Below are 24,681 nucleotides of genomic sequence, written 5' to 3' on the forward strand. Positions count from 1 at the left end.
AAAATGTAAAGGAGAAAAATTAACTAAAGATTGCTCTGATACCACTTTTAAAATCCCATAGATCTCTCTAGCTAATCATTATACATAAACACGCATAATCCAGGCATATACTCATCCACCCGACCACCCTCGAGCCCAAGGGTGCACACATGGAAATAATGAAGAACCACATACCTAACCATGATATCCCATACCACCAAGAGGTATCTCTTCAGTTGAGCAGCACATAGCTGTAGTATGAAATGGCAAAAGAGTAGACACTATGCTCTACACAAGAGAATATCCTTGTTGAGAGTGCCTCATGGTCCTATTTATAGGAGAGCTCCAGAGTGACTCTTGGCCTTCCATTTCCAGAGTGACTCTTGGCCTTTCATTCTAGAGTGACTCTTTTGGTTGCCTGACCTTAACCTCAACCTAAGGTTAGGCCTAACCTTAGTCCCACTAGAGCATGTTCCCATGCTCCCATGCCTAAGGTGGGTTAGCCTCCTAGTATATGCACATGATGTGCACATAACAGAAGTCTTGCACCATTCTTAAGAAAAAGATTTTTCTTAAGAAGTCTTGTACCCTCCTTAAGAAAAAGGATTTTCTTAAGAAGTCTTGCAGCTTCTATGGAAAACTAGGTCATAAAGAGAGATATCGTTTCTTTAGAAATAAAGCACAAAAGGCACTTCTTATTTTGCACGTGAGGACGAATTAAGTGAAGAGAAAGTAGAAGATAAAGAACAATGGGCCTCAGCCGAGGCCATCGATCATTGGCCTTTTTAGATAAGCTAGAACATGCCCGACATGTTAGTCATTCCTCTATCCTAAGCAAGTTGTCATCATAACTAGAGTCTAGCATCTGTCTCATCATAACTAGAGTCTAGCATTTGTCATCATAATTAGCATTGTAAAAACCACCTTGAGTAAGACCTACATGCACTAAGATGGGCATGGATATTTTGTTGAGGGAGGGTGTTGAAATAATACACCAAAATATACATTAGTGACATCATCATAGCCATGGATATTTTATTAAGGGACGGTGTTTAAATAATACACCAAAATATACATTAGTGATATTGGGGCTAAGGGCAACATGATTCAAAAATTTGTTTGCTCATGCAAAAGTAGTGATTGAACTAGAATTTATAGATCATGCATTGCCTCCATTGAATGGTGGATGCGAAGATTAGAACAAGAATACATATGAGCAAGAACAATAAGAGTGGCAAGAACACCAGAACACAAAAATAGATGAGACTAGTATTGCTAGAATGATCCCCATCACACAATCTCATATCCCTTTCTACAATGCTGCTTGGCCTTTGGACTGTCCAAGGGTGACCATCAAGTGGCCCTGCCGAGGAGCGTGGTGTTCATTAAGTGAGCACAAGAGACAAGTGGTGCATCATTATAGTGTCAGTGGTGCAAGTAGTGCGGTGGCCCAGGTGTCAATGCAATGGCCTGGACTGGTCCAAGCAGTTGGCACTTTTGTCTGGTCCAAAAGTGAAGGACCAAGGTGGACGCAAGAGTGAGCAACCAGGGTGGCTACAAATCGCCCACCACTAATCGATTCACGGTCTTCGGTGAATGGCAGAGAAAAGCCGATGTATAGGATGGAGAGGCGACCAAGACATTGGGTGATATTTATGAGTTCAAAATAGAGATTACAATAGAGATAATTTGATCAACATGTTCAGTGATATATACAATGAAATGAAATAAAATCCTACATACTAAACTTTGAATGTAGCAATGACTAAAAGTGAACTAGAGGTTTTAGGTGTGAAGAGGAGTGGTAGAGCCATTCTGCCCTATAATATGAGGGTCCACTAGTAGCTCCACTCTGACTCTAGGTGGGACCGGCAACATCAGGTGTGGCCATGAGGCCTAAAAGCAAACTGCAGAGTTTGCCGCACAGCCTGAAACTGGGTGGCCTACTCCCCAAGAGAGGCAAGCTATGTAAGATCCATATCAACCGTAAAAAGGTGTGACCTAGCAGACTGAAGCTCTACCTCCAGTGTGGCGGCATGGATGCTGGGATGCTGTAAGAGAAGATCTAAGAGTAGCAACTTCTGCACGAAGTTACGTAATAGTAGTAGTAGCATGTTGCAGCTCCTTCTGAAAAATGGGTTATTTCTTGAGAGAGTAGTTACTGGACGGTGTTGTTGGCGCGGCCTAGCTCTCCATGAAACAATGACTGTTCCTCTGATAGTAGGATGAAATAATCTATCAGGTACTCAAAGTAGATGCATGCCTCAAGGGACACACTGTCAATATCACACACCAGACGTTGAGCACGGTGGCACGCGAAGGATCCAAGGTGTGCAGAAGCTTGGTGAAGGGAAGCTCATCCCATAAAGAATTAGGAGTGGCATCTGTGAAAGGAGATTCTTGAGCACGGTGGCACGCGAAGGATCCAAGGAATGCAGAAGCTTGGTGAAGGGAAGCTCATCCCATAAAGGATTAGGAGTGGCATCTGTGAAAGGAGATTCTTGGGGATCCCGAGCTGAACAAGGTTGCATGTTACCATGACATGTCCTCTCATGATCTGTTCTAACTTCGAAGTTCTAACCGCATGTCCAGTTCACAAACGGGCTCCAACTTCTTACTTTTTATAACCCAGTGTGTATTACTTTGGCGCCCGAAAGAGCTTCAACTAAAACCTCTCGATTTTCTTGCTCTCTAGAATCTCTCTCTCTCTCTCTCTCTCTCTCTCTCTCTCACCACACACACACACTCATGGCAATCCAAGCTCTGGATATCGGCGGCGAGCGCCAAACTGGACAGGATGTGCGAACTCAGAACGGTTAGTGCTGTTCCCTTTTTTTTTTGGAGTTTGCTTTTTCCATTTTTTTGGTCTGCTGCATGCTCAAAGCCATTTCCTGCTTTGCAGTTATGGCTTGCCAAGCTCTGTCTAACATCGTCAAAACTTCGCTGGGCCCCGTAGGCCTCGATAAGGTACGCGCGATCGCACTTCATAGTAGCAGATATAGGAACAAACTGCATGTTTTCTTCATTTTTTGAGAGCATTTATGTCAAACATTAATTGATATCATTCAGGGAATCTAGCATTCAGAGCCTGTGTTTACGTTCTTTATTCCCACTATCAGTGTACAATGTACACACACGGGACACATTGTTTTGATCTTAGACTTTGTAGAGGGATTGCAGAGACATTTGGATGCATTGCAGAGGTTTTTTGACAAGAGAGACCGCATGGTCAATCTCGTATTGGTCCTGGCTTGGAAAAGCAGGTGGATTGTTCCTGAAATAAATTCCTGAAGAGCGGGTGGGGCTTGTTCCCCAGTCAGTGCGGTGTACTGTGTGAAACTCTTATTTCTCATCTCTCTCCCCTCTCTTTCTCTCTCTATCTTTTGTACACGTGGTTTAATTTGTCACTGCACGCTCCGTTGGGCTTACTCAATTTCCAAGAAATATGTGCGTTGCGAGGACATACCCATAGGCATATCATGACAAATCTAGTGATATATCCTCCCGTGGTGAGATGTACTAGCCCTGAATCTCAAGTAGCCAACACTAAGGCCAAAGATTCTCCACCTATTGCAGACTACAAGTGTGAAGACTCTCCCTTAGAGACCTAGTTGAAAATTTCCTATGTTCGGGCTTGTGGCATGCTGCAATCAAGCCTCTTGAGTGTGTGCTCAACCCAAGAAATGAAAAAAGTTTAGACACACACACATGCATCTTCTTCATGCCCATCCTTTGGTTGATGAAGTCTTCTCCATGCACTGTTGATCCTCTGTTGAAAAAGCTTCTCTTCAGATCGCTCTTCCAAGGTCCTTGGACAATCCTTCGCGACGTGCTTGGTGGAGTCACACTTGAAACATGAATAGCTAGTTGCTTGGCTTGGAACTCCTCTTGAGAGAGTTGTGTTAGTGACACTTTTCCACTCGAATGTTGTCATCCTTCATGCCCTTAACAACTCCTTCTATAGGAATCTTCTTGCCTTTTATTTTTGTTGAATCCCAAGCTTGGGACTCTTGCGTGTCTTGAGGGTGGTAGCAAGACGAATTGCACCCGAAACATCATGAAGTCGATGTGCATGAACATTTGCCTACAAGGACGGTTTCAAACCATCCAAGAAACATTTAACCTGCTTTGTTCGTCGAATGGTCCTCGAGCGCATGAGCAGACGCTTCCAAAAAAGTGAGGTAGTTGTTGCTTTTGAGCAAAGTGTTCCCATTGTCGCTAAAGCTCACGGTAATAGTCCACGGGAACAAGCTACTTTAGAAATGCCTTGCAGCAATCATTCTAGTAAGAAATGGAGTGTTGCCTAAGGTGGTCCAAGAGGGTAGCACCTATTGAAGCTAGATGCATCAAATGGAGTTTAAAAATATTATGCCAACATGGTCGCCATCTCATGGGTCTAATTGGTGATGGCTTCTCCGTCCATCTTTCAGTTGGACTTAGGAGGCTTCAAACGCTTCAATAACTTGGTTCTTTCAGTTGGACTTAGGAGGCTTCAAACGCTTCAATAACTTGGTTTTTTTCTCACAAGCCATGGAGAGAGAACTAGGCAAACCGGTAGGAGACTGTTTGTAACTTGAACGACGTCTCTCTTACTGGCTACTCGCAAGCTTAGAATGACAATTGTTGGACTGGGGCAAGCTCGTCTTTGGTGCATCCTTTCCTGCATCCAAAGGAGAAAAACACTCTTTGGAAAGTTTGGCCACTTTGTCCTTCAAATACTCGTGGCCTTATTGAGAAGCATGAGCTTGGGCAGACTCCAAATTTGCAGCTAGATGGTCAAGATGTGAGTTCCACTCTATCCAAACAAGAGGACACACTTGCCAAAAGAGCCTTCCTTCATGGAAGTCTTCATGCTAAGAAGCAAATCAATGATCTTTGAATCCATGATGAGCAGCCTGAATCTACTAATAAAGAATGATGGAGAGGGTTGCATCCCTTCACATTGAGAAAGGGTGGGTGTCGTAAGGAGGTGTCAGAATATGCAGTGGAGATGATGACCAAATCTGGGAACACAAGAGCAAAAAACGTAGGCAGAAAAACAGCACAAGAGAGAGACAGATGTAGGCGTGTAACTCTGCTCTATATACACAAGAAGATCCCGAGGAATGATACAAATGAGGTATGGGGGCTGAGGACCTATATATACCCCCCTAGAGGGCAGTCGGCCAGCATAAGGAAAAGCCCACGACTGATAAAAAGGTCCACGACTGCATAAATGCAGTCGGCCAGCAATCTGGTGCCCAAAACTGATCAAAAACAGTCGGCCAGCAGCAAGAGTGCCCACGACTGATAAACATCCAGTCGGCCAGCACTGTACTGCTCTTGGCACCCTCTGGCAGTCTTCCCAAGCCTCAAAAAAAATGGAAAAAAATAGGGGAAAAATACGGAGAGTGGGGAAAAATGGGAAAACACCTCATAAGGGCGGGCACACCCACAACAAAGGCCCTGGTGTGTAAATCTAGACAGGAGATGACTTCTAACACCCCCTCTCAGCTCCTGGCTGTGTAACCAACCACTGGGAGCTGGGGTGCCGCCTGAGCAAATCCTGAGAGAGCGACTTCGTGAAGAGGTCCACCGTACTGTCCTTCGTCGAACAGAACTCCAGCAAGATGTCATCAGCAACGATCTGTTCACGAACAAAGTGCCTCTGGATGACCATGGGTTCCTCCAATGGAAGCCCAAACCTGCAATGTAACCTCTTCCTGCTCCGTAAAACTGCTCCTGGGCCATAAGTAGATCTCCTCGTGTCCGGATCTCCTCCCCAAACCGAGTCACTCCAACCGCGGAGTCGGACTCCATCCAGCAATCCCCCTCCTGTGTACAAGAGTCCATGATCCTTCGCATGCTGCAGAAACCACAGGAAACGCAATCCTGCCTCGCAAAGAGACATCTGCAACCAAGAGCTCAACTGCTTCATCAGGAAGCTACCGTCCAATCCGGTGTCCATCAACCAGATCAATGAACCATACAGCTTTTGAGTCACAGAGACATCACACTGCTCACAAGGATCAACACCTGTTACGGTGCACAAGCAAGTCCTGGAAACCTGATGAAACCTGTCAACCACCCCCTCTGAATCCGGAACCACAAAGCCTGGAGAAACCACCTCCTTCTGCAAGTAAGCACCTGCCACCTGCCTGGCTTTCCGAAAGGTCCCCGTGGAAAGAACATCCTTAACTACTGGAAGTTCTATGTCCCGAACACGACGAGACATCAGAGCATAAGTGACCTGTTCAGTTTCCTCTGACTCACGAACACAAGAACTACCAACCTCAGTACTGGAAAGTTCCTGCCAACTGCTGCCATCTACTGGTAAGCTATCCACCACCTGGTCTCGGAAAGCCCGCACCTGCAGCGTATCCACACTTGAGTAGCCATTACCAGACTGCCACTCATCACAATCCTGAGGACCTGGGAGAGAGAGTGCTGAAAGCTTGTAAACTCCATTCTCCACTCCATCTTCCCAAACCACTTGGCCTGTTGCTTTGTCCCGGAGAGCAACAAAATGCTCATCAAACTCCACCCGTACGCCAGTCTTGCAAACCTGATGCACTGACAACAGATGAAAACCAAGTGCCGGAACATACAACACCTGGGAGGAATGCTTCCCCCCTCTGCCATCGGGAACTATCTCCATCCTGCCCTCACTGTGAACTGGGATAGTGGACGTATCCCCAGTAAGAATATGACCAGAACACCTGCAGAGATCCTGTAAACTGGAACGGGAAGGAGTCATGTGCCTGGAAGCACCACTATCTAGAATCCACTCCCGAGTATCCGTTGCGGAGAGTCCTCCAATCTCCTCCCTGCCTGAAGAAAATGAAACATCGGTGTCCATCACCTCCAGGTGCACAAAAGCCGGAGTCTTCATGATTGCTGAGGAGTCTTCACCCTTCTCGGTCTTCCGCTCGGGACACGGCCTCCAGTAGTGGCCTTTCTCGCCACAATCATTACAGGTCCTCTCTGCCTTCAGTTTCTCGCGGTCAGCGTCGGACTTCTTCTCAGAAGACTTCTCCGATGAAGCCTTCCCTTTGCCCGAGTTACGGCCTTTCGACCGTTGGCCAGTAAAGGCCTCCGAACCTCCACCCTGAGGAGGGTTCGTGAATCGTTCCTCCTGGTCCAAGACCATGGGCACAAGCTCCTTCCACGTGATGGTGCTGAGCCTGCCACCACTGGTAATCAAAGTCGAGTAAAATGCTGAGTACAAAGAGGGCAAGTGTGACAGCAACGTTATGGCCATGTCCTCCGACGATATCTCCTTCCCAGCCTGAAGAACCTCCTGCTGAAGAGCCTGCAGCTTGTTAATATGCTCCCGCATCGTCGACGACTTTGCAGGGCTCATAACCCGCATCTGTACTTCCAAGGAAATCCTCTTCATGGGCGATGCCCTGTTGTAAAGTGAGGCCAAATGCTGCCATATACCTCTGGCCAGCGTCATGTGCTTGACATGATTGATTACCTGCGGTGTGCAGTTGAGGAAAATAAACGAACGGACCCTGGCGTTGACGTGATTCCACATCTGCGTCTGGGCCTCCCGGTCCTTTCGGGTTGACGGTAACTCCCGTTCCTCTACTTCCGGCCGTGGAACACCAACAACGACGAAATCGGCGAGGTCGTAAGACTCCAAAACGGATTCCATCATCACCTTCCATATGCCGTAGTTGCTCCCGTCCAACTGACGGTCCACCGGGAACGTGGGGAGTGTGGGGATCTTCACATGTCTCTCGGCCATCTCATACAAATCTGCCATCGCGGGGATGTACTCTGAAAAGGGTGGGTGGGTGGGAACAAAGAAGAACTGATACCTGCAAGTGGCTGTCCAGCAAATCAGCCCGCCTTCCTCTTGCTTCTCCCCTTCCCGAACAGTCCAGAACAGTCCACCAATCAGCCACAAAACAGCCCCCTCTTGCTCACACAAATCCCAAGACCTATCTAGAGCCTAGGCTCTGATACCATGTCAGAATATGCAGCGGAGATGATGACCAAATCTGGGAACACAAGAGCAAAAAACGCAGGTAGAAAAACAGCACAAGAGAGAGACAGATGTAGGCGTGTAACTCTGCTCTATATACACAAGAAGATCCCGAGGAATGATACAAATGAGGTATGGGGGCTGAGGACCTATATATACCCCCCTAGAGGGCAGTCGGCCAGCATAAGGAAAAGCCCACGACTGATAAAAAGGTCCACGACTGCATAAATGCAGTCGGCCAGCAATCTGGTGCCCAAAACTGATCAAAAACAGTCGGCCAGCAGCAAGAGTGCCCACGACTGATAAACATCCAGTCGGCCAGCACTGTACTGCTCTTGGCACCCTCTGGCAGCCTTCCCAAGCCTCAAAAAAAATGGGAAAAAATAGGGGAAAAATACGGAGAGTGGGGAAAAATGGGAAAACACCTGAAGACTCAACGTTGACGTGAATGCAAATGGTTTTGACGAAAATCACCATGCATGTGTATATATGATACACTTATGTTGGTCGGCCATCTTATATTGTTGTTAGCCTATTATTATGACCCACGACATCTTGTCCAATTTGTGTTTTCCACACACACCCTTGCTCATCTTTGCTAGACATGTAACATCTTGGCCAACTTTGTTATTGCTTGCGCACACCTTGCTTGTCTTTGCCAGACATGTACCATGTAAGCCCTAAGGTAAGAGGTAAGGTGTGCCTCTGTCAGAGGGCAACAGAAAGAGATGCACAAAAGAAGTGAAATGTTGGAACTGAGAGAGCGAGAAAACGCTGATGAATAACTTTAGAAGTTGAATACCAACTGCCTGAGGCAGGGAGCGGGCTCTGTGTGCAGAAGGCAGGGGTGGAAAACACTCAAAACTGATCTATCAGAATGATGGGGACAACCCCTATAAATAGGCTAGGTGGAAGCTCAAGAGTCAGAAGCCAAAGAGTTGGGAAGCCGAAGAGTCGGCCATCTTCCTACTCTCACAACATAGGAGATGAAAATGATGAAAGTCATGCTAACACCCCCTCTTAGATCTTGGGTGGGAAACAAGGGCTAAGGAGTGGGAGTGTGAGGCAATAGAAGAGTGAGGAAGAGGCTTGGTGAACAAGTCCGCAGCATTTTCTGTTGCCGAATAGTAGGTTAGGTCGATCTTCTCCGGTGCAATCTTCTCTCGTACAAAATGGTACTAGATCTCAATGTGCTTGGTCCTTGCATGAAAAACGGGATTTCGTGCAATCGCCAAACAGCTTTGGTTGTCGTTTTTGATGATGGTAGGATTCTTTAGAAGAAACCCTATTTCCCCAAGTAAATGCCGCAACCCACTGGTAGCCGAACAAGCTGCTCTATACTCCACCTCTGTAGAAGACAGCGCAACAGTAGGCTGCTTCTTACTACTCCATTAAATAGCTCCGGATCCAAGAGTGGAACACCATCTTGTTGTAGACCTCCTGGTGTCTTGATCACTTGCCCAATCAGAATCACTAAATCCCTGTAAACTGATTTGATTTTGTTCTCTATCATCAACCTAGCCAAAGAAGATTCCGCGATCCGGAGTACCTTGAAGATATCTCAAGATGCGAAGGGCACCATACCACAATGGGATTTCATAGGTGCCTGCATGAAGGAATGTAATAAACCAACTGGAAAGTTGAGATCTAGGCAGGTATTCAACAACTAGATTAAGGAACCCACAAGCTACCTGTACAAAGAAGCATCAACCAGGTCTGTACCATCATTGAGAGTAAGTCGAGATCTTGCATCCATGGGTGTTGACACAGGCTTGCAAGTGCTCATGTGAAAAGACTCTGAAAGTTCTTGGACATACCTTTGCTGAGAGATAAAGATACCTGTCTCGGTCTGAAAAGTCCAAGGAAGAAATGGAGTAGCCCATGCCAGCCATCTCGAAAGTGGATGAGAGAGCATCCTTGGCCTTTGGGATGTGCTCAACGTGACTCCCTGTGATGATGTAATCATCCACAGACGATTACCAACGTAACCAATCCCTTCTCCTTGAAGATGTACAAGTTAGGATTAGAAGCTAACTGTGTGAACCCCCTTCTGTTTGAAGAAAGAGTCAATCTTTTGGTTCCATGCACGAGGAGCTTGCGTGAGACCATACAAAGCCTTCCGCAGTCTGAAAACCTTTCTAGCAGTGCCATGATGTTGGAAACTGGGTGGTTGTTCAACATAGACTTCTTCTTGAAGATCTCTGTTGAGGAAGGCTGATTTTACATCCATTTGAAAAATCTTCCACTGTTTCTGAGCAGCCATTGAGAGAATGGTGCGGATGGTAGACACCCGAGCTATTGGAGCAAGAGTGTCATCATAATCCAAGCTAGCTTTCTGAGAATAACCCTTGGCCACAAGTCTGGCCTTGTGCTTATCTAGAGGTATTTGGTTTTGTAAACCCACTTCGTCCCAATGACCTTCCAATGGGTAGGCCGTGGCACCAATTCCCATGTATTGTTGGGCTCAATAGCGTCCAACTTTGCCTCTATGGTGTGCTTCCAGGGTTCTTGTGAGAGAGCCTCTTTGATGGTGGTAGGCTCCCGATCTTTGACAATCCCTGACAAGAGCATAGTTCACACATAGATTGTCCTCGTCGCCAGTTTGCTCCTGCAGTTGGAAAGACCGGCCAGGGCCCCCCTTTGAAGGGGGAGGCAACTCTTTCAATCCCTGAAGAGTGGACAGTGTCAATGTACCATCTAGGAATCCATCTGGTAGAGGTCGGAGTCTGTGCGGTAGGAGGCTGTTGTTCTAAATCCTCGCCATCGTCTACCTAAACCACCTCGGGAAGCTCATGAGAGGGCAGAGGAGAGGATGTGTCAGAAGGAGGAAGAAACCCCTCTAAAGATGATCCCTTAAAAAATACATCATCACGGTTGAGAAGGATCTTTTCAGCAATAGGATCATAAAGGCGGTAGCTTCTGGAAGTGGTGTTGTACCCCACAAAGATGAGAGTATGGGATTCGGAATCCAGCTTACCCCTATGGTCTTTTGGAACCTGCATGTGAGTCGGACAACCAAATACTTGAAAATGAGACATTTGGCTTCCGTCCAAAGTAAGCCTCGTATGGAGTCATAGAAGGAACAACAACAGTAGGGGACTGGGTGAGGATATGAACTGTCGTGGCACAAGCCTCGACTCATAACAGATGAGGGAGAGACTAGTGTTCCATCATTGTCCGTGCCATCTCAATAATAATCTTGTTCTTTTGCTCTACTACCCCATTCTCTGAAGGGGTGTCGGTGTTGGAGAACTCCCGCTTGATGCCGTGCTCTAGACAATAGTGATCAAACTCATGAGAAGTAAATTGGCCACCTTTGTCAGCTCTCAAAGTGTGAACAGAAAGACGGCTTTCCTTCTCCACCATAGTACGCCATTGCCGAAATTTGGAGAAGGCCTCGCTCTTGTACTGCAGATAAGCCCAAGTGAAGTTGCTAAAATCATCTATAAGAAGCATGACAAAGTGAGAACCTCCAAGAGATGTAGTCTGCATGGGTCTGCATAAATCTGTGTATCAACTCAAGGGGAATGGTGGCCCTCCTGGCCCCCTTCTTTGGAAAAGGTGCTCGATGTTGCCCCCCCCCCCCCCCCCCCCCCCCCCCCCCCCCCCCCGAGACAAGAGACACGTTGCCCCTCTATAGGCTCGATATCAGGCAAGCCCTCGATCGGCTCGCTGCGGAAGGCTCGCTGCAAGGCCTTATCTGCCACGTGCACGCCCATGCCATGGCTTAATCTTCAGCATGAATTGTCTAATTCCTGATTAGTGTAGCAGTGGCAGAAGCAGTAGCATCAGCATCAGCATCAGCATCAGCATCAGCATCAGCATCAGAAGCATTTTCATCAACATTGACATCATCATCAGCATGGTCATCAACTTGATCATCATCAGTAGTGTCACATCAGCATTAGCATCATCATGATAACCAGCATGGAGGGTTTAGGAACCTTGTCAGCAGCCATCCAGAGCTTTACAGCATCAGTGGCAGTCCATGGGGGGATCAGACTTGCAGTCGGCTAGGCCCAGAAGGTCGGGTAGCAGCCTAGACAAGGCATCGAGGTAGTACAATATTTAAAGACTTGAAAAGGCATTAATTGCTTGTCCTTTGTTGGCCGACAGCAACACAACTGGCCGATCGGCACTCTACCCACATATATAAGCATTGCATCATTTTCAGCAAGTCTCAAGTCATTATTCAGTCATCATTTAGTCTAGCATTCAATAGAATATCATGTAGAAGGGCTAGGGTCAACCCCTATGAGGTTGACCACAAGCCGCAACCATGTACAAGGATAAGCCACCTTTTGGACCATATGAATAAAGAAAACCCGACACTGAATCTCTCTCTTCTTTCTCCTCTCTGTCTTAATCTCTTGTTAACTAGCATCAATGTTCTTAAGTATGCTTAGGGCTGTGGATCAGTATAGCAAGGCTTCCGCGCATGCCACATTGGTATCAGAGCATCAATGTTCTTAAGTATGCTTAGGGCTGTGGATCAGTATAGCAAGGCTTCCGCGCATGCAACATTGGTATCAGAGCATTTAGGCTCAGCCCACTAAGCTATGTCTGAAGGAAGGTGCACAATTCCATCATGAAGGATGCAGCAGGGTAGTAGATGGAGTGGTCTGCAAGAGGCGAAGCTAGAGGATGCAGTCCTTGAGGGTAGGTTCGCAGACCCAGTACCTCAGCAAGCTCTCAGATCAATTCCAAAGGCCTGGCAACAGGCATGATCAGTTCTGGCAAGTGACCCACCGTTGTGTCAAGGTTAAGGGAAAGCAAGCATGGGGAGACAGTGAACAGATTCTCAGTTCTTTATCAAAGACTTGGAATTGGAGATCAGGAGTGAAGGTGTTCAGTCCAAAAATATAAGTCAGTAAGCAATAGAAGTCAAAGTCAGAAAGTAGTAGTAGTTCAAGGTCAAGTCTAGGGAGGAAGGATGACAGAGCTCCATCCCGTCATCAAGTTTAGTAGAAGGGAATGTCACGTGCACGCCTGTGCCATGGCTTAATCTTCAGCATGAACTGTCTAATCCCTGATTAGTGTAGCAATGGTAGTAGCAAAAGCATCAGCATGAGAAGCATCTTCATCAACATTGACATCATCATTAGCATGGTCATCAACTTGATCATCATGAGCAATGTCAACATCAGCATTAGCATCATCATGATAACCAGCATGGAGGTTTTGGGAACCCTGTCGGCAGCCATCCAGAGCTTTACAGCATCAGTGGGGGATAAGACTTGCAATCGGCTAGGCCCAGAAGGTCGGGTAGCAGCCTAGACAAGGCATCAAGGTAGTACAATATTTAAGAGTAGATAAGGCATTTAATGCTTGTCCTTTGCTGGTCGACAGCAGTACAGCTGGCCGACCAGAGTCTACCCACATATATAAGCATTGTATCATTTCAGCAAGTCTCCAAGTCATTATTCAGTCATCATTCAGTCTAGCATTCAGTAGAATATCATGTAGAAGGGCTAGGGTCAACCCCTATGGGGCTGACCACAAGCCTCAGCCATGTACAAGCATAAGCCGCCTTTTGTACCATATGAATAAAGAAAACCTGACACTGAATCTCTCTGTTCTCTCCCCTATCTTAATCTCATGTTAATTAGCATCAATGTTCTTAAGTATGCTTAGGGTTGTGGATTAGTATAGCAAGGCTTCTGCGCATGCAACATCACGATCAAGATGTCCAAATCTAGCATGCCAGAGATCACTTGTGGGAGTGGAGGGAAGAGAAGAGAGAGCACGAAGCATGTAGAGACCGTGGTCTGCATATTTTTCCCAAAGAACAATGCCCATCTTTTGATGAAGGATAGTAAATGAATCTGTGGTGAACTCGACTTTTGTGCCAAGACTGCACAATTCCTGCATAGAAAGAAGGTGAAATCCAAGATTTGGAACATAAAGAATAGAAGAAGTAAACTTTCCTCCATGCTTGTCAGGAACCAAGGACATGGTGCCTTCACCACAAATAGGGATGATGGATTTGTCACCGATGGTGACATTCTTGAGTCGTTTCTTTAGATCATTGAGCAAGTCCTATCGAGAAGTCATGTGCTTTGTAGCACCAGTGACCACTATCCACAATCCACTCCATAGTTGTAGAAGGTGAGAGAGAAATCTTTGGAGCAGTAGTAGAAGGAAGCTCCTCAAGATGTACCCAAGCAGCTTTGTTGGTGGGGGAGGTTGAGGTGCTAGAACTTTGGCCTTTCTTCTTGTTGTTTGCTGCCCTCTTTCTGCACTCTTGATAGAGATGTCCATCCTTTTGACAGTAGTTGCACTTCTTAGGCGACGAAGAGGTGGACTTGCTTTGTCCTTGGACTCAGGCTGAGAGTGATTAACTTTACTTTTAGCCTTCTTGTTTTTGTTATTATGGCCTGTGAAAGCTTAATTGCTTTGCCGGACTGGGTGGAGGTATTCCGGCTCTCCTGGTCAAGTACCATAGAGACGACCTCTTGCCACTTGAGTTCTGTCATCCGTCTGGAAGTGATCAAAGAGGAGTAGAAGTTGTCGAAGGATGCAGGAAGCTGATTGAGAAGTAGCAGTGCCATATCCTCTGAGTCGATTTCTTTTCCACAAGAGTGAATCTCGTCCCAAAGAGCTTGCATTTTGTTGATGTGCTCCCTCATGGTCTTGGATTTTGAAGAGTCAATTTGTTGAGTTGTACGGCAATAGAAGCTCGCTTCATGGGAGTCAGATGGTCATAGAGATCTGTGAGACGTGTCCGAATGGAAGAGGCTGACGTCTCGTGTTTGATGTGAGAGAGGATTGCATTTTTGCGGTTGAGAAAGAGGAAAGAACGAGCCCGAGCATTGACCTTGTTGATAAAGTTGCATGATGCGGAAGCAAAACAAGGAGAGAGGGAGAGCAAAGGAGAGAGAGAGACATTAGATAATGAACATCACATTATGTAGCAAGAGGCTTTTACAATGGCAATATCAGCCAGCAAATGGTGTAGAACATCTGCCTGTCACATAGGCTAGATGATGAACAAGTGAATATGGGAGGGCCCCTTTTATAGTGATGCTAGGAAGTTGGCCGACTACCCCTAGGAGTTGGTTGACAGCCCACGACCTTCTAAAAAAGGAGAAAAATAGGATAAAACCCATAAATAGGCATTCCCCAAAATACACTGAGATGCACAATTTCTAACACCCCCTCTGTAGCTAATAGTGTGCAAGAGTTTGAAGAAGATAAGTTGATGAAGATGCAACCATGGGCACTTACTCTAGTATTGCGCAGTACTGGATACACCTCGGAAAGAGCACATGATAACTTGTTTCCTCCAAACAAAATGACACCACGAATAGCAAGGAACTTTGCTTAGCTCCGAATTCCCACACAAGTATGGGGAGAAAGAGCTGCTGCCACCACAAAAACACAGCCACCAAAACTGAAGCAGAGCACCCTAGAAGAAAATGCAGCCACCAATGTGAAAAACGCAGCCTTCAGGTTGAAAATGCAGCAGCTAGAGGAAATCGCAGCCACTAAGTGGTGTGGAAAACGCAGCCGCTTGGAAATTTGCACAAAACGTAGCACTTTGTTGCATATGTAGCAAAAACGCAAGCCTTCTTCTGCTCCCAAAAACGCTGAACTTCTTGCAGAAAGGAAACTCACCGCCGCGGCCTTGAAGTGCCGGTCACCTTAGCGATTGATACCATTATAAAGTTGTACAATGCGGAAGCAAAACATAGGAGAGAGGGAGAGCAAAGGAGAGAGAGACATCAGATAATGAACATCATGTTATGTAGCAAGAGGCTTTTACAATGGCAATATCAGCCAGAAAATGGTGTAGAACATGTGCCTGTCACATAGGTTAGATGATGAACAATTGAATATAGTGATGCTGGGAAGTTGGCCGACTGCCCCTATGAGCTGGCCGACAGCCCACGACCTACTAAAAAAGGAGAAAAATAGGATAAACCCATAAATAGGCATTCCCCAAAATACACTGAGATGCATAATTTCTAACACTTGTCCCATGTGAGGGCTTCCTCTTTCATTCTTCCTCCTCGTCGTCGTTGAGATCTGCTTCAGCCAGATTCGGTTGAGGAGTTGTGAGAATCTCTGCCAAATCATAAGTCTTGAGAATAGACTCAATCTTCACCTTCAAAACATCGAAGTTTGTTCTATCCAGATGATGTCATTCAGGGAAAATGGGTAAAGATGGCAGCTTAAACTCTAGAGAAGACATTGTCCCCCATATGAAGTGATTGTTTGCTGAAAATTCAGAGGTTTTTGACCCAAAGATGGCTGAAAAACAGCAGTATAGGGCTGAAAATCAGCAATGCAACTGTGAAAATCAGCGATCAAATATCTGCAAATCGGGAAGGACCTCCCGAGCAATTGCAAGTCAGAAAAATGCCAATGTTGAAGGCTCCTCGCTGAAAACAGGCCCTGAACAGCAGCAAAACAGGCTGAAAATTGAAGGTGTGAAGCTTCTCTAGGATCTAATGCATCAGCTCTGATACCATGTTAGAGGGCAGCAGAAACAGATGCACAAAAAAGTGAAACGCTGGATCTGAGAGAGAGAGAGAGAGAGAGAGAGAGAGAGAGAGAGAGAGAGAAAATGCTGATGAATAACTTCAGAAGCTGAATACAACTGCTTGATGCAGGGAGTGGGCTCTGTGTGCAGAAGGCAAGGGTGGAAAACTCTCAAAACTGATCTATTAGAATGATGGGGGGCAGTGCCTAAAAATAGGCTAGGTGGAAGCTCAAGAGTTGGAAGCCGAAGAGTCGGCCATCTTCCTACTCTCACAACATAGGAGATGAAAATGATGAAAGTCAAGTTAACAGTCACAACATATGTGTTGCCAAAAATGTGTAGCAAAAGATGCCACTTAGGGATTGGAGTTATACAGTTTTTTTCATGACTGTTGGAGTAGCTGCCATGTGTCATTGCGTGATTTAATCTTGGGCTAGTTATGATAAGTCCTAACTTTGATGTAACTAGATGCTTCTTTGCAATAGAACATATTGTGGAGTTGTCTCTCCTGCTTGTCTGTTTCTGCACATTCTGTATTTGCGCTTGTTCTTGTAGGTCACTCCACATCAACATTTAGTATCAGAGAAAGTCAAGGATCATGTCGTTTTGCCCTATTTTAGGGTGTATGTGCTCTAGGGTTTTTGCTTTGTTAGCACAATTGCTACAGCCCTAAAACAACCCATACAACTCTACACATACTACAATAATAGTCCTAAATCATCCTGAATATCAGCTCGTATGGTTGCCATGAGCTTGTACATCAGCAATACAATTTGTATAGCATCGATCGTACAATGGCTTGTTTTCATTGGTGAATCTACTCGACTAGTTTTGCTGCTTATTTGGTTCTTGCTTTTGAACGTTTTAACTTTTAACCACCTGCAGTTATGGATAAGTATCTTCTGGTGACTTTCATCCTAATATCCTATACAATTGTTCCATATATTTATGTTGGAATCTTGGTTCTCATGGCAAGAGAAGCAGTTGAAAGTTTGGGTACTTTGTTCTAAGAGGACAAATTGGATGGTATCAAATATTCATTATGGAGTTCTATGTTGCGTGATATGTTGGTTGCCAAAGGCCTTTGGGAAAATAGTCTCAGGAGATGATGTGAGGCTTGTGGCTATACAACCAGCTACTCCTTGGAGAGTTGTAGTTGCTACAACACTTGTGCTTTAGCCTACCGTAGAGAGCAAAGACGGTGGGATACCAAGTATACTTAGGCAATGTTTGTTATTGCTTTGTTTGTCAAGTGGGCAATCATACCATAGAGCAGGTCTTGCAGGACAACAAAGAATGCCTAGGATATCTTGGAAAAGGATTTATCAAGTCAGAAATGAAGCTAGGGTTATGTATTTGAAAAGGCAACTATTTATTTTGTCAATGGATGGAGGTGATTCTATGACAAATCATCTAACTAAAGTTGAGGATTTGAGAGAACAATTTCTTGGGATTGATGAGGTTATAGATGACCGACAATTGGTGACTACCACCTCGATTGCTTGGTTACCATCTCAATTTTGTTACCTCTCTCAATCTCTCTTTGAGAGGAGGTGCACCCATCACTTTTGATGAGCTTGTGGGATTATTGCTTCAGGAGGAGCAAACAAGGACCAATTTTGCAATCTCTCGTGGTTCATAATAGGCGTTTGTGACAAAGGACAAAGGCAAAGGAAAAGGTAGAAATTCAGCTTCCGCTTCTAGTGGCAAGAAGACCGCTCAAGTCGATTCTAAGGAAAAGGGTGATGGATCAAAAGCATCCAAGAAGAAAGGCAAGTGTAACTTTTGTCACAAACTTGGACGCTACATTTGAATATTGTTATGTTGCATGCACGGAAGCCTTGATGTACTGATCCACAGCCCTAAGCTTGATTAAGAACAAGAAGTTGAATGAACATGATTAAGACAGAGGAGAGGAGAGAGAGAGAGAGTTGGTGTGAGGATTTTATTGTATTATGGTACAAAAAGGTGACTCAAAAAAGGCCCTTGGTCTACCCCAAAGGGTGACCTTTGGCCTTCTATAGGCTTCTACTGACTTCTAACTTCTTCAAAAGGTCATTGATGCAATGCAAAATGATGACTTGTGCTTATATAGGACTGAAGATGCAAGTTGGTTCATATTGCTGCTGTCGGTCTACTGCGAACAAAAATATTACATAAAATGCTATTATAAATGTTGTGTTGAATCCCTTACTGATCCACACTGTTGGTCGATTGGCCGCCTGCTTACCTGGGCCTCATGTGGTTGCCGACTACAGTATGAGAGCCTTTGTGGTTGCCGATTGTTGGGTACCCATGCATCTCGAGGATGCTTATGATGCTGTCCTAAACATGGATTATGTTGTTTGTGCTGAGGTTTATGCCATGGCACGGACGTGCATGTGACATCCCCTCTTGCTAAACTTGATGATGGGGTGGATACTTTGTCATCCTTCCTTCCTCCTTGGACTTCTTACTTTGATCTTCTACTTTGACTTTGACACTTTGCGTGAACACCTTCCACTTCAGATCTCCACTTCTAAGTCTTGCTGAAGAATTGAGAATCTGTTTCACTGTTGTTTCGACTCCCCATGCTTGCTATCCCTTTCCTTAACAAAGCACGCCGGGTCACTTGTCGGAACTGATCATGCTTGTTGCTAGGCCTTTGGAATTGATTTGAGAGCTAATGATGTACTGGCTATAAGTACATATCCCGGAGAATGTTTTCCTCTAGCTTCGCTTGTTTGCAGATCACTCCATATGCTACCTTGGTTGCATTCTTTTGATGGATTTGTGCACCTCCTTGGGACTATGCGTAGTGGTTGAGCGTGAATGCTCTCATACCAATGTTGCATGTGCGGAAGCCTTGTTGTACTGATCCCCAGTCCTAAGCATGATTAAGAACAAGATGTTGAATGAACATGATTAAGATAGAGGAGAGAAGAGAGAGAGAGTTTTAGTGTTAGTGTGTTCTTGTATTATGGTACAAAAAGGTGACTCAAAAGTCTGTTCATCTTCTAGGCCCTTGGTCTACCCGCAAGGGTCATTCTGGCCGTCTACATGCTTCTATTGACTTCTAACTTCTTCAAAAGGTGATTGATGCAATGCAAAATGATGACTTGTGCTTATATAGGATTGAAGATGCAAGTTGGTTCATATTGTTGTTGTTGGCTTATTGTGGACAAAAATATTACAAAAAATGCTATTATAAATGCCACATTGAATCCCTTATTGATCCACATTGTTGGCCGACTGCCCAATGATTGCTTTTGGGCCTCATGTGGTTGTTGACTATTGTATATGAGAGCCTTTGTGGGTATCCATGCTCTCCAGGATGATTATGATGCTGTCTTAAACAAGGATTATGCTCTTCAAGCTGGGGTTTATGCCATGCATGTTATTGTACAATCTTGCTCTTCCTTAGTCATAACATGTCAAGAAGATGGCTCTGCAAAATTCATCATCCACCTCCATCATAATAAAGAATGTACAATCTTGCTCTTCCTTAGTCATAACATGTCAAGTGCCACGTTCCTAAAAGGTGAATTTGGGCATGTTCCTAGATTCATCTAGGCATATTCTTGATTATGGAGGAGGTGGATGATGAACTTTGCAGTGCCATCTTAGCTTCTAATCATGTTGCTACATGCCATGAATGTTTGTCAGTGCTTTCGATACAAAGCACATGGTTTGGTATATTGATAGTGGTGCCACCGGTACATTACTTCCAAGAGATGTATTCAAGAATTTTGAGCTCATTGCAAGTGGCAAGTTGGTTACTTGCGCACCTTGCCTTTGGGTAAAGCGCTCCCATTGCTATTGGTAATTTACGGGTGCAAGTCACCTTGTGGCAATCATTTGAGCAATTGAGGGAGTGTTGTTGTAGGTGGTCTTCCCACCACAAGAGGGCAATATTGAGTGAAGGTTGTGCTAACCAAATGAAGGTGAAACACGTAGAAATCATTGGCCGCCAAAGTGGCAATCATCTTGAGGGTACAATCGGTGATGATTTCATATCTTTTTGTTGAATGGCTTTAGAAGTTCATTCCTCATAGGGCATGGAGGAGAAACTCAACAATCCAATAATTCTGGGGGGAACTATCCAGCGAGTTCGGTAGAGGAGGGCTTTGTGAAGGAGACCGTTAGCAACGCGAATGACGTTTCTCTTGGCAATTGGGAGAATGCTCGGAGTGACGGTTGTCACTGTGAGAGATGTCTTTCCTAGTGCTCAATGAGCGGTACAACAGGAAGTGATTGCTCTACCCCAAGTGCACAGTCCTCGCGCTATTGCGAATGATGAGGCTGAAGATCTGTGGTGGCAGATTATTGGGGTGCCATGTCCATCCGGTTGAGGTGGTTGGATATGGCTGTAAGTTGCTTTGCCATGCGGGCCATCATAGTTACAAGTTTTGCACTATGATGATTGTTGGGATCAAGGTATTGCTTGTGTGTTGAACCACCTCCTAGAGAGTGGTAGTGTTTGTGTGTGACCCACCTCTTAGAGGTATCAAATAATATCTAGATATTTGTGTGCGCTTAACATAAGTAGTGATTTCATTGGGGCAACCTTTGTAATATATAAAGGTGCATGCACTTCATTGAAAAAATCAATCAATAGTCACATCATTGAGTTGTGTACTTCTCTCTCTCTCTCTCTCTCTCTCTCTCTCTCTCTCTCCAATAGCTTTGTTCTCTCTCTTACCTTCTCTCCTTCAGTGTGTTGCTTTCACTCCATAGTCATGTATTTCTTCGACTCTTTATAGCTACAACTCTATCATGAAATTCAACATGGTATTAGAGCCCTAGGTTGATACTATCTCCTATCTGTACAACCACCAGCAATCCGTATCTGTCCATACTGTAGTACAATTGTACTATTGTGCAGGAGCTCCTGCACTTCAGTCCAACCAAGTGCCACGTTGTCGCCTCACTGTCTGTTGAAGTTTTTCTGGCCGTCGTGAGCTGCCACAAGTCGCCGCCATTCTCTTCGTTGACTAGCAGCTTCTCTGTTTGTTGTCGCCTTTGAGCTGCCACAAGTCGCCGCCATTGTCTTCATTGACCAACAGCTTCTCTGTTCGCTGTCGCCTCTAAGCTGCCCGCCACAATTGCCCAACTTGTTGCACATGCCACATACACTTTAGTACCTGAATGAACAAGGGGAGAATCTATGCCTCTACAAAATATCGTCTCAATTCAATTTGAGGCTTTTTAAATTTTTTAAAAATCTTGCTTAATTAGAGCATTAATTTAAAAATCTTGCTTAATTAGAGCATTAATTAGAGCATTAATTTAAAATTCCCCATCATTCTCAAAATTAAGGACATATATCAAGCATTAAAGGTTGCTATAACGTGCTACATCATCAAATCTGAAAACCCCTATGTTTGGAACCCCTAATTTTAGAAAATCGTAAATTCCGAGAAAAATGAGTCTTTTACCTCTTGAGCAACTATGAGCTCTCACATGTTCATAGACAAGTTTAATGGCCAAGGTTTCCACACTTGGCAAATGAAAATAAAGTTTCCAGTTGATATTGTGCTTATTCTTTCTATCTTTAGTGGTGCATTTGCCCTATCAACTACTTATTTGCTGAACTAATTCTTTCTATTTGCTACTTCCCTTAGTGCTAGGCTTCATTATGGCTGAGTTTGCCCTGTATCTCCGAAGGTTTGATAGAAACTTAGTACGAAGAGCTTTGTGTGAATATATGCTCTTATGTGTGTGTGTGTGTGTGGAGTGCGTGTGTGAGAGCATATCTTGATACAGTGTTCTACACCCACTATTGGGCACTGATGACATTAGTGGGGATGTCGTAGTATCTAGTCCATACTATGCATAATGGAGTTGATAGTTATATAGTCTTGTGGGTTGACTACCATGAGTATATAACATGCACGTTTCTAAAAGGTGAATTTGGGCATGTTCCTGGATTCATCTAGGTATATATATATATTTCATTTAATGAAAGAGAACCTGTGGAGTTCGGTGAAGAGCACTACCAGTGCAACCTTCTCCTCTGATGTTGATGCAACCAATGAAGAAGATCCATTAACACAACAGGATCTATTTAGAGCAAAGAGGGCATATGCCATCATTGCTCTTGGCTTGGGTGATGATTATTTGCATCACATTTCTGATCTAGAAGCATCGGTTGAAGCTTGGGTAAAACTTGATTTGTACTTCGGTGCTAGTGCTAGAAACTCAAAGCTATCTTTGAAAATCACTTTCTTTGAGTTGTAACTGAAGATAGGAGAATCTCTTGTTGCACATGTCAACAAAATGAGGAGTCTCATGACTCAGTTGGTTGCAGTTTAGTCTCTAGTAACTGAAGATAATGCCATGGTAGTGCTTCTCAAAAGCATGCCTGAGGAGTATGACAACTTGGTGACCACTCGAAGAACATTCGAATTTCGTAATTCTACCTTGGAGGGAATCATTATTTCTTTACAGGAAGAAGAAAGAAAGAAGAAGCAAAGGTCAACAGAAGCGTCACATAACAAGGTTTTGCTGTAAAGTCCAAGGGCTCATACAGAGGACAAGCCAAATGTAAAGCTTACAAATTATGTGGGAAAAGCAATCACTTGGAAAAGGATTGTTTTAGCCTAAATCCTTGTGATATATGTGGGAAAAGTAATCAACTTAAAAAAGATTGCTATTCAAAGAAAAACACTGCTAATATTGTTGAAGAGTCTTTCATAAAAGAGACCAATTACTGTAATGATAATTGGGCTTTTTAAGTCCATTGTGTTTGTTGTTTCTTTTGTGTGATATGATCTTTTGTATGTTCATGTGAAACTAGAGTCATGTGATTTATCCTTGATTAGGAAAACTGGCATGAGAAACCATTAGCCTAGATTTATCCTTGACACCGTATGAGGCAATCCCTTGAGGGGGGTTTGTTGGGATCAAGGTATTGATTGTGTGTGAACCACCTCGTAGAGAGTGGCAATGTGTAAGTGACTTCTCTGTGTGTGAACTACCTCTCAGAGGGGTATCAAATAAAATCTAGATAGTTGTGTGCTTGACATAAGCATTTCCATTCCATGATGAGATATGCCATGGACATTATTGTATCACTTTGGCCTCATAGGCCCATTGGGTCTTTAGTAGACGCTTAATATATCTTTCTTTCTTTCTTTTTTTCTTTTCTCTCTCTCTTCTCCAAGAGCTTTGTTCTCTTTCTAACCTTCTCTCCTTCACTGTATAGCCATTTATTTCTTCGACCCTCCATAGCTAGAGCTCTACCATGAAATTCAACAATGATATCTAGGGACCACAAATCAGATCAATGAGAGAATCCAAATAAAAACTTTCCCAAACCTGTCCCTATGCACTCTTGGAATCTAGGGGCTCTACCCTATCCAAGTAGTCAATGCACATGGGTGCTAGAGAAGAAAAAAATTGTATGTTTCCTAGGCTAGCCATGCAGAATGCCTTAGATAGGGTAGCTTACTTCATCCACCAGAGATACCAGAGACCAAGTGGTTGAGTATCTCAATGGATTTTATCGTTGGGTTGCCTCACACATATCATGGGCATGATGCGATTTGGGTGGTAGGAACCAAGATAGCTAGATTTCTCCCAATACGATCTTTCTATGATTAATAGTCATGAGTTGGCTTCTTTATTCAAAGCTTTGAAGGTGAATTGAGAGTGGTGCCCAACTGTTGAACAAGCTCACGTAGGAGTTGCTAGAGGACATTTTGGAAGTGAAATCACCGTTTCATAATACCACAATAGAGAGATAGAATGCCCTTACAACCAATCATGTCTATTATGAGAAGAATGTGGGGGAGAGGGTGAGCTTGAGCTCCTTGCAAGCACACACACTCACACACACAAGGGTAGACAAGCACGCAAGAGAGATGGATGGTTGAATTTTCTTCTATTCTCTTCTTTTCTTTACAACTATAACATAAAGGTAAGAGTGCATACTATAAAGGGAAAGTACTCTCCTACTAAAGAATACAAAGGTTGGTCCATAGTGTAAATCCGATTGCATGCATTGGCACTAAAACTATGCCAGAACTCTAGTAAACCAAAATGGTTGTGACAGTCTATAAACCACTAGCAGCATCACCCATAATCTCACCAACCATGCTAGTGGCATAAGTGCGGAGCTATCATCTTGGCACGCCATCCATATCCGCAACAATTTCTTGCTTGTTTAGTTTTCACTCAATTTTAGAGTCCAGGGAATAATAAGCTTTGGTGTTAAAAGTGAAGGAAATTAGTGTGAGTAGCTACATGAAAGGTTGTAAGAAGA

The 24,681-nt window shown here is 44.4% G+C and overlaps 1 protein-coding gene across 2 annotated transcripts in view; it reads left to right on the top strand.

The window, feature by feature from the left end:
* Window positions 1-1,716: 1,716 nt before the first annotated feature.
* The window catches only part of LOC147634677 (T-complex protein 1 subunit alpha-like), a 63,464-nt gene continuing 40,499 nt past the window's right edge, over window positions 1,717-24,681 (top strand). Inside the window, exons 1-2 of one of the 2 annotated variants that reach the window (XM_086803816.1) lie at window positions 1,717-2,794; window positions 2,882-2,946. In XM_086803816.1, the coding sequence (XP_086659942.1) occupies window positions 2,728-2,794; window positions 2,882-2,946 (132 nt within the window). In that variant the 5' untranslated portion in view covers window positions 1,717-2,727. The remainder of the gene's footprint in view (window positions 2,795-2,881; window positions 2,947-24,681) is intronic. The other variant, XM_086803817.1, reaches the window with a different exon arrangement.

Source organism: Cibotium barometz, chromosome 10 (genome assembly GCF_041138505.1).
Source record: "Cibotium barometz isolate CiBa-2024 chromosome 10, ASM4113850v1, whole genome shotgun sequence".
Lineage (NCBI taxonomy): Eukaryota > Viridiplantae > Streptophyta > Polypodiopsida > Cyatheales > Cibotiaceae > Cibotium > Cibotium barometz.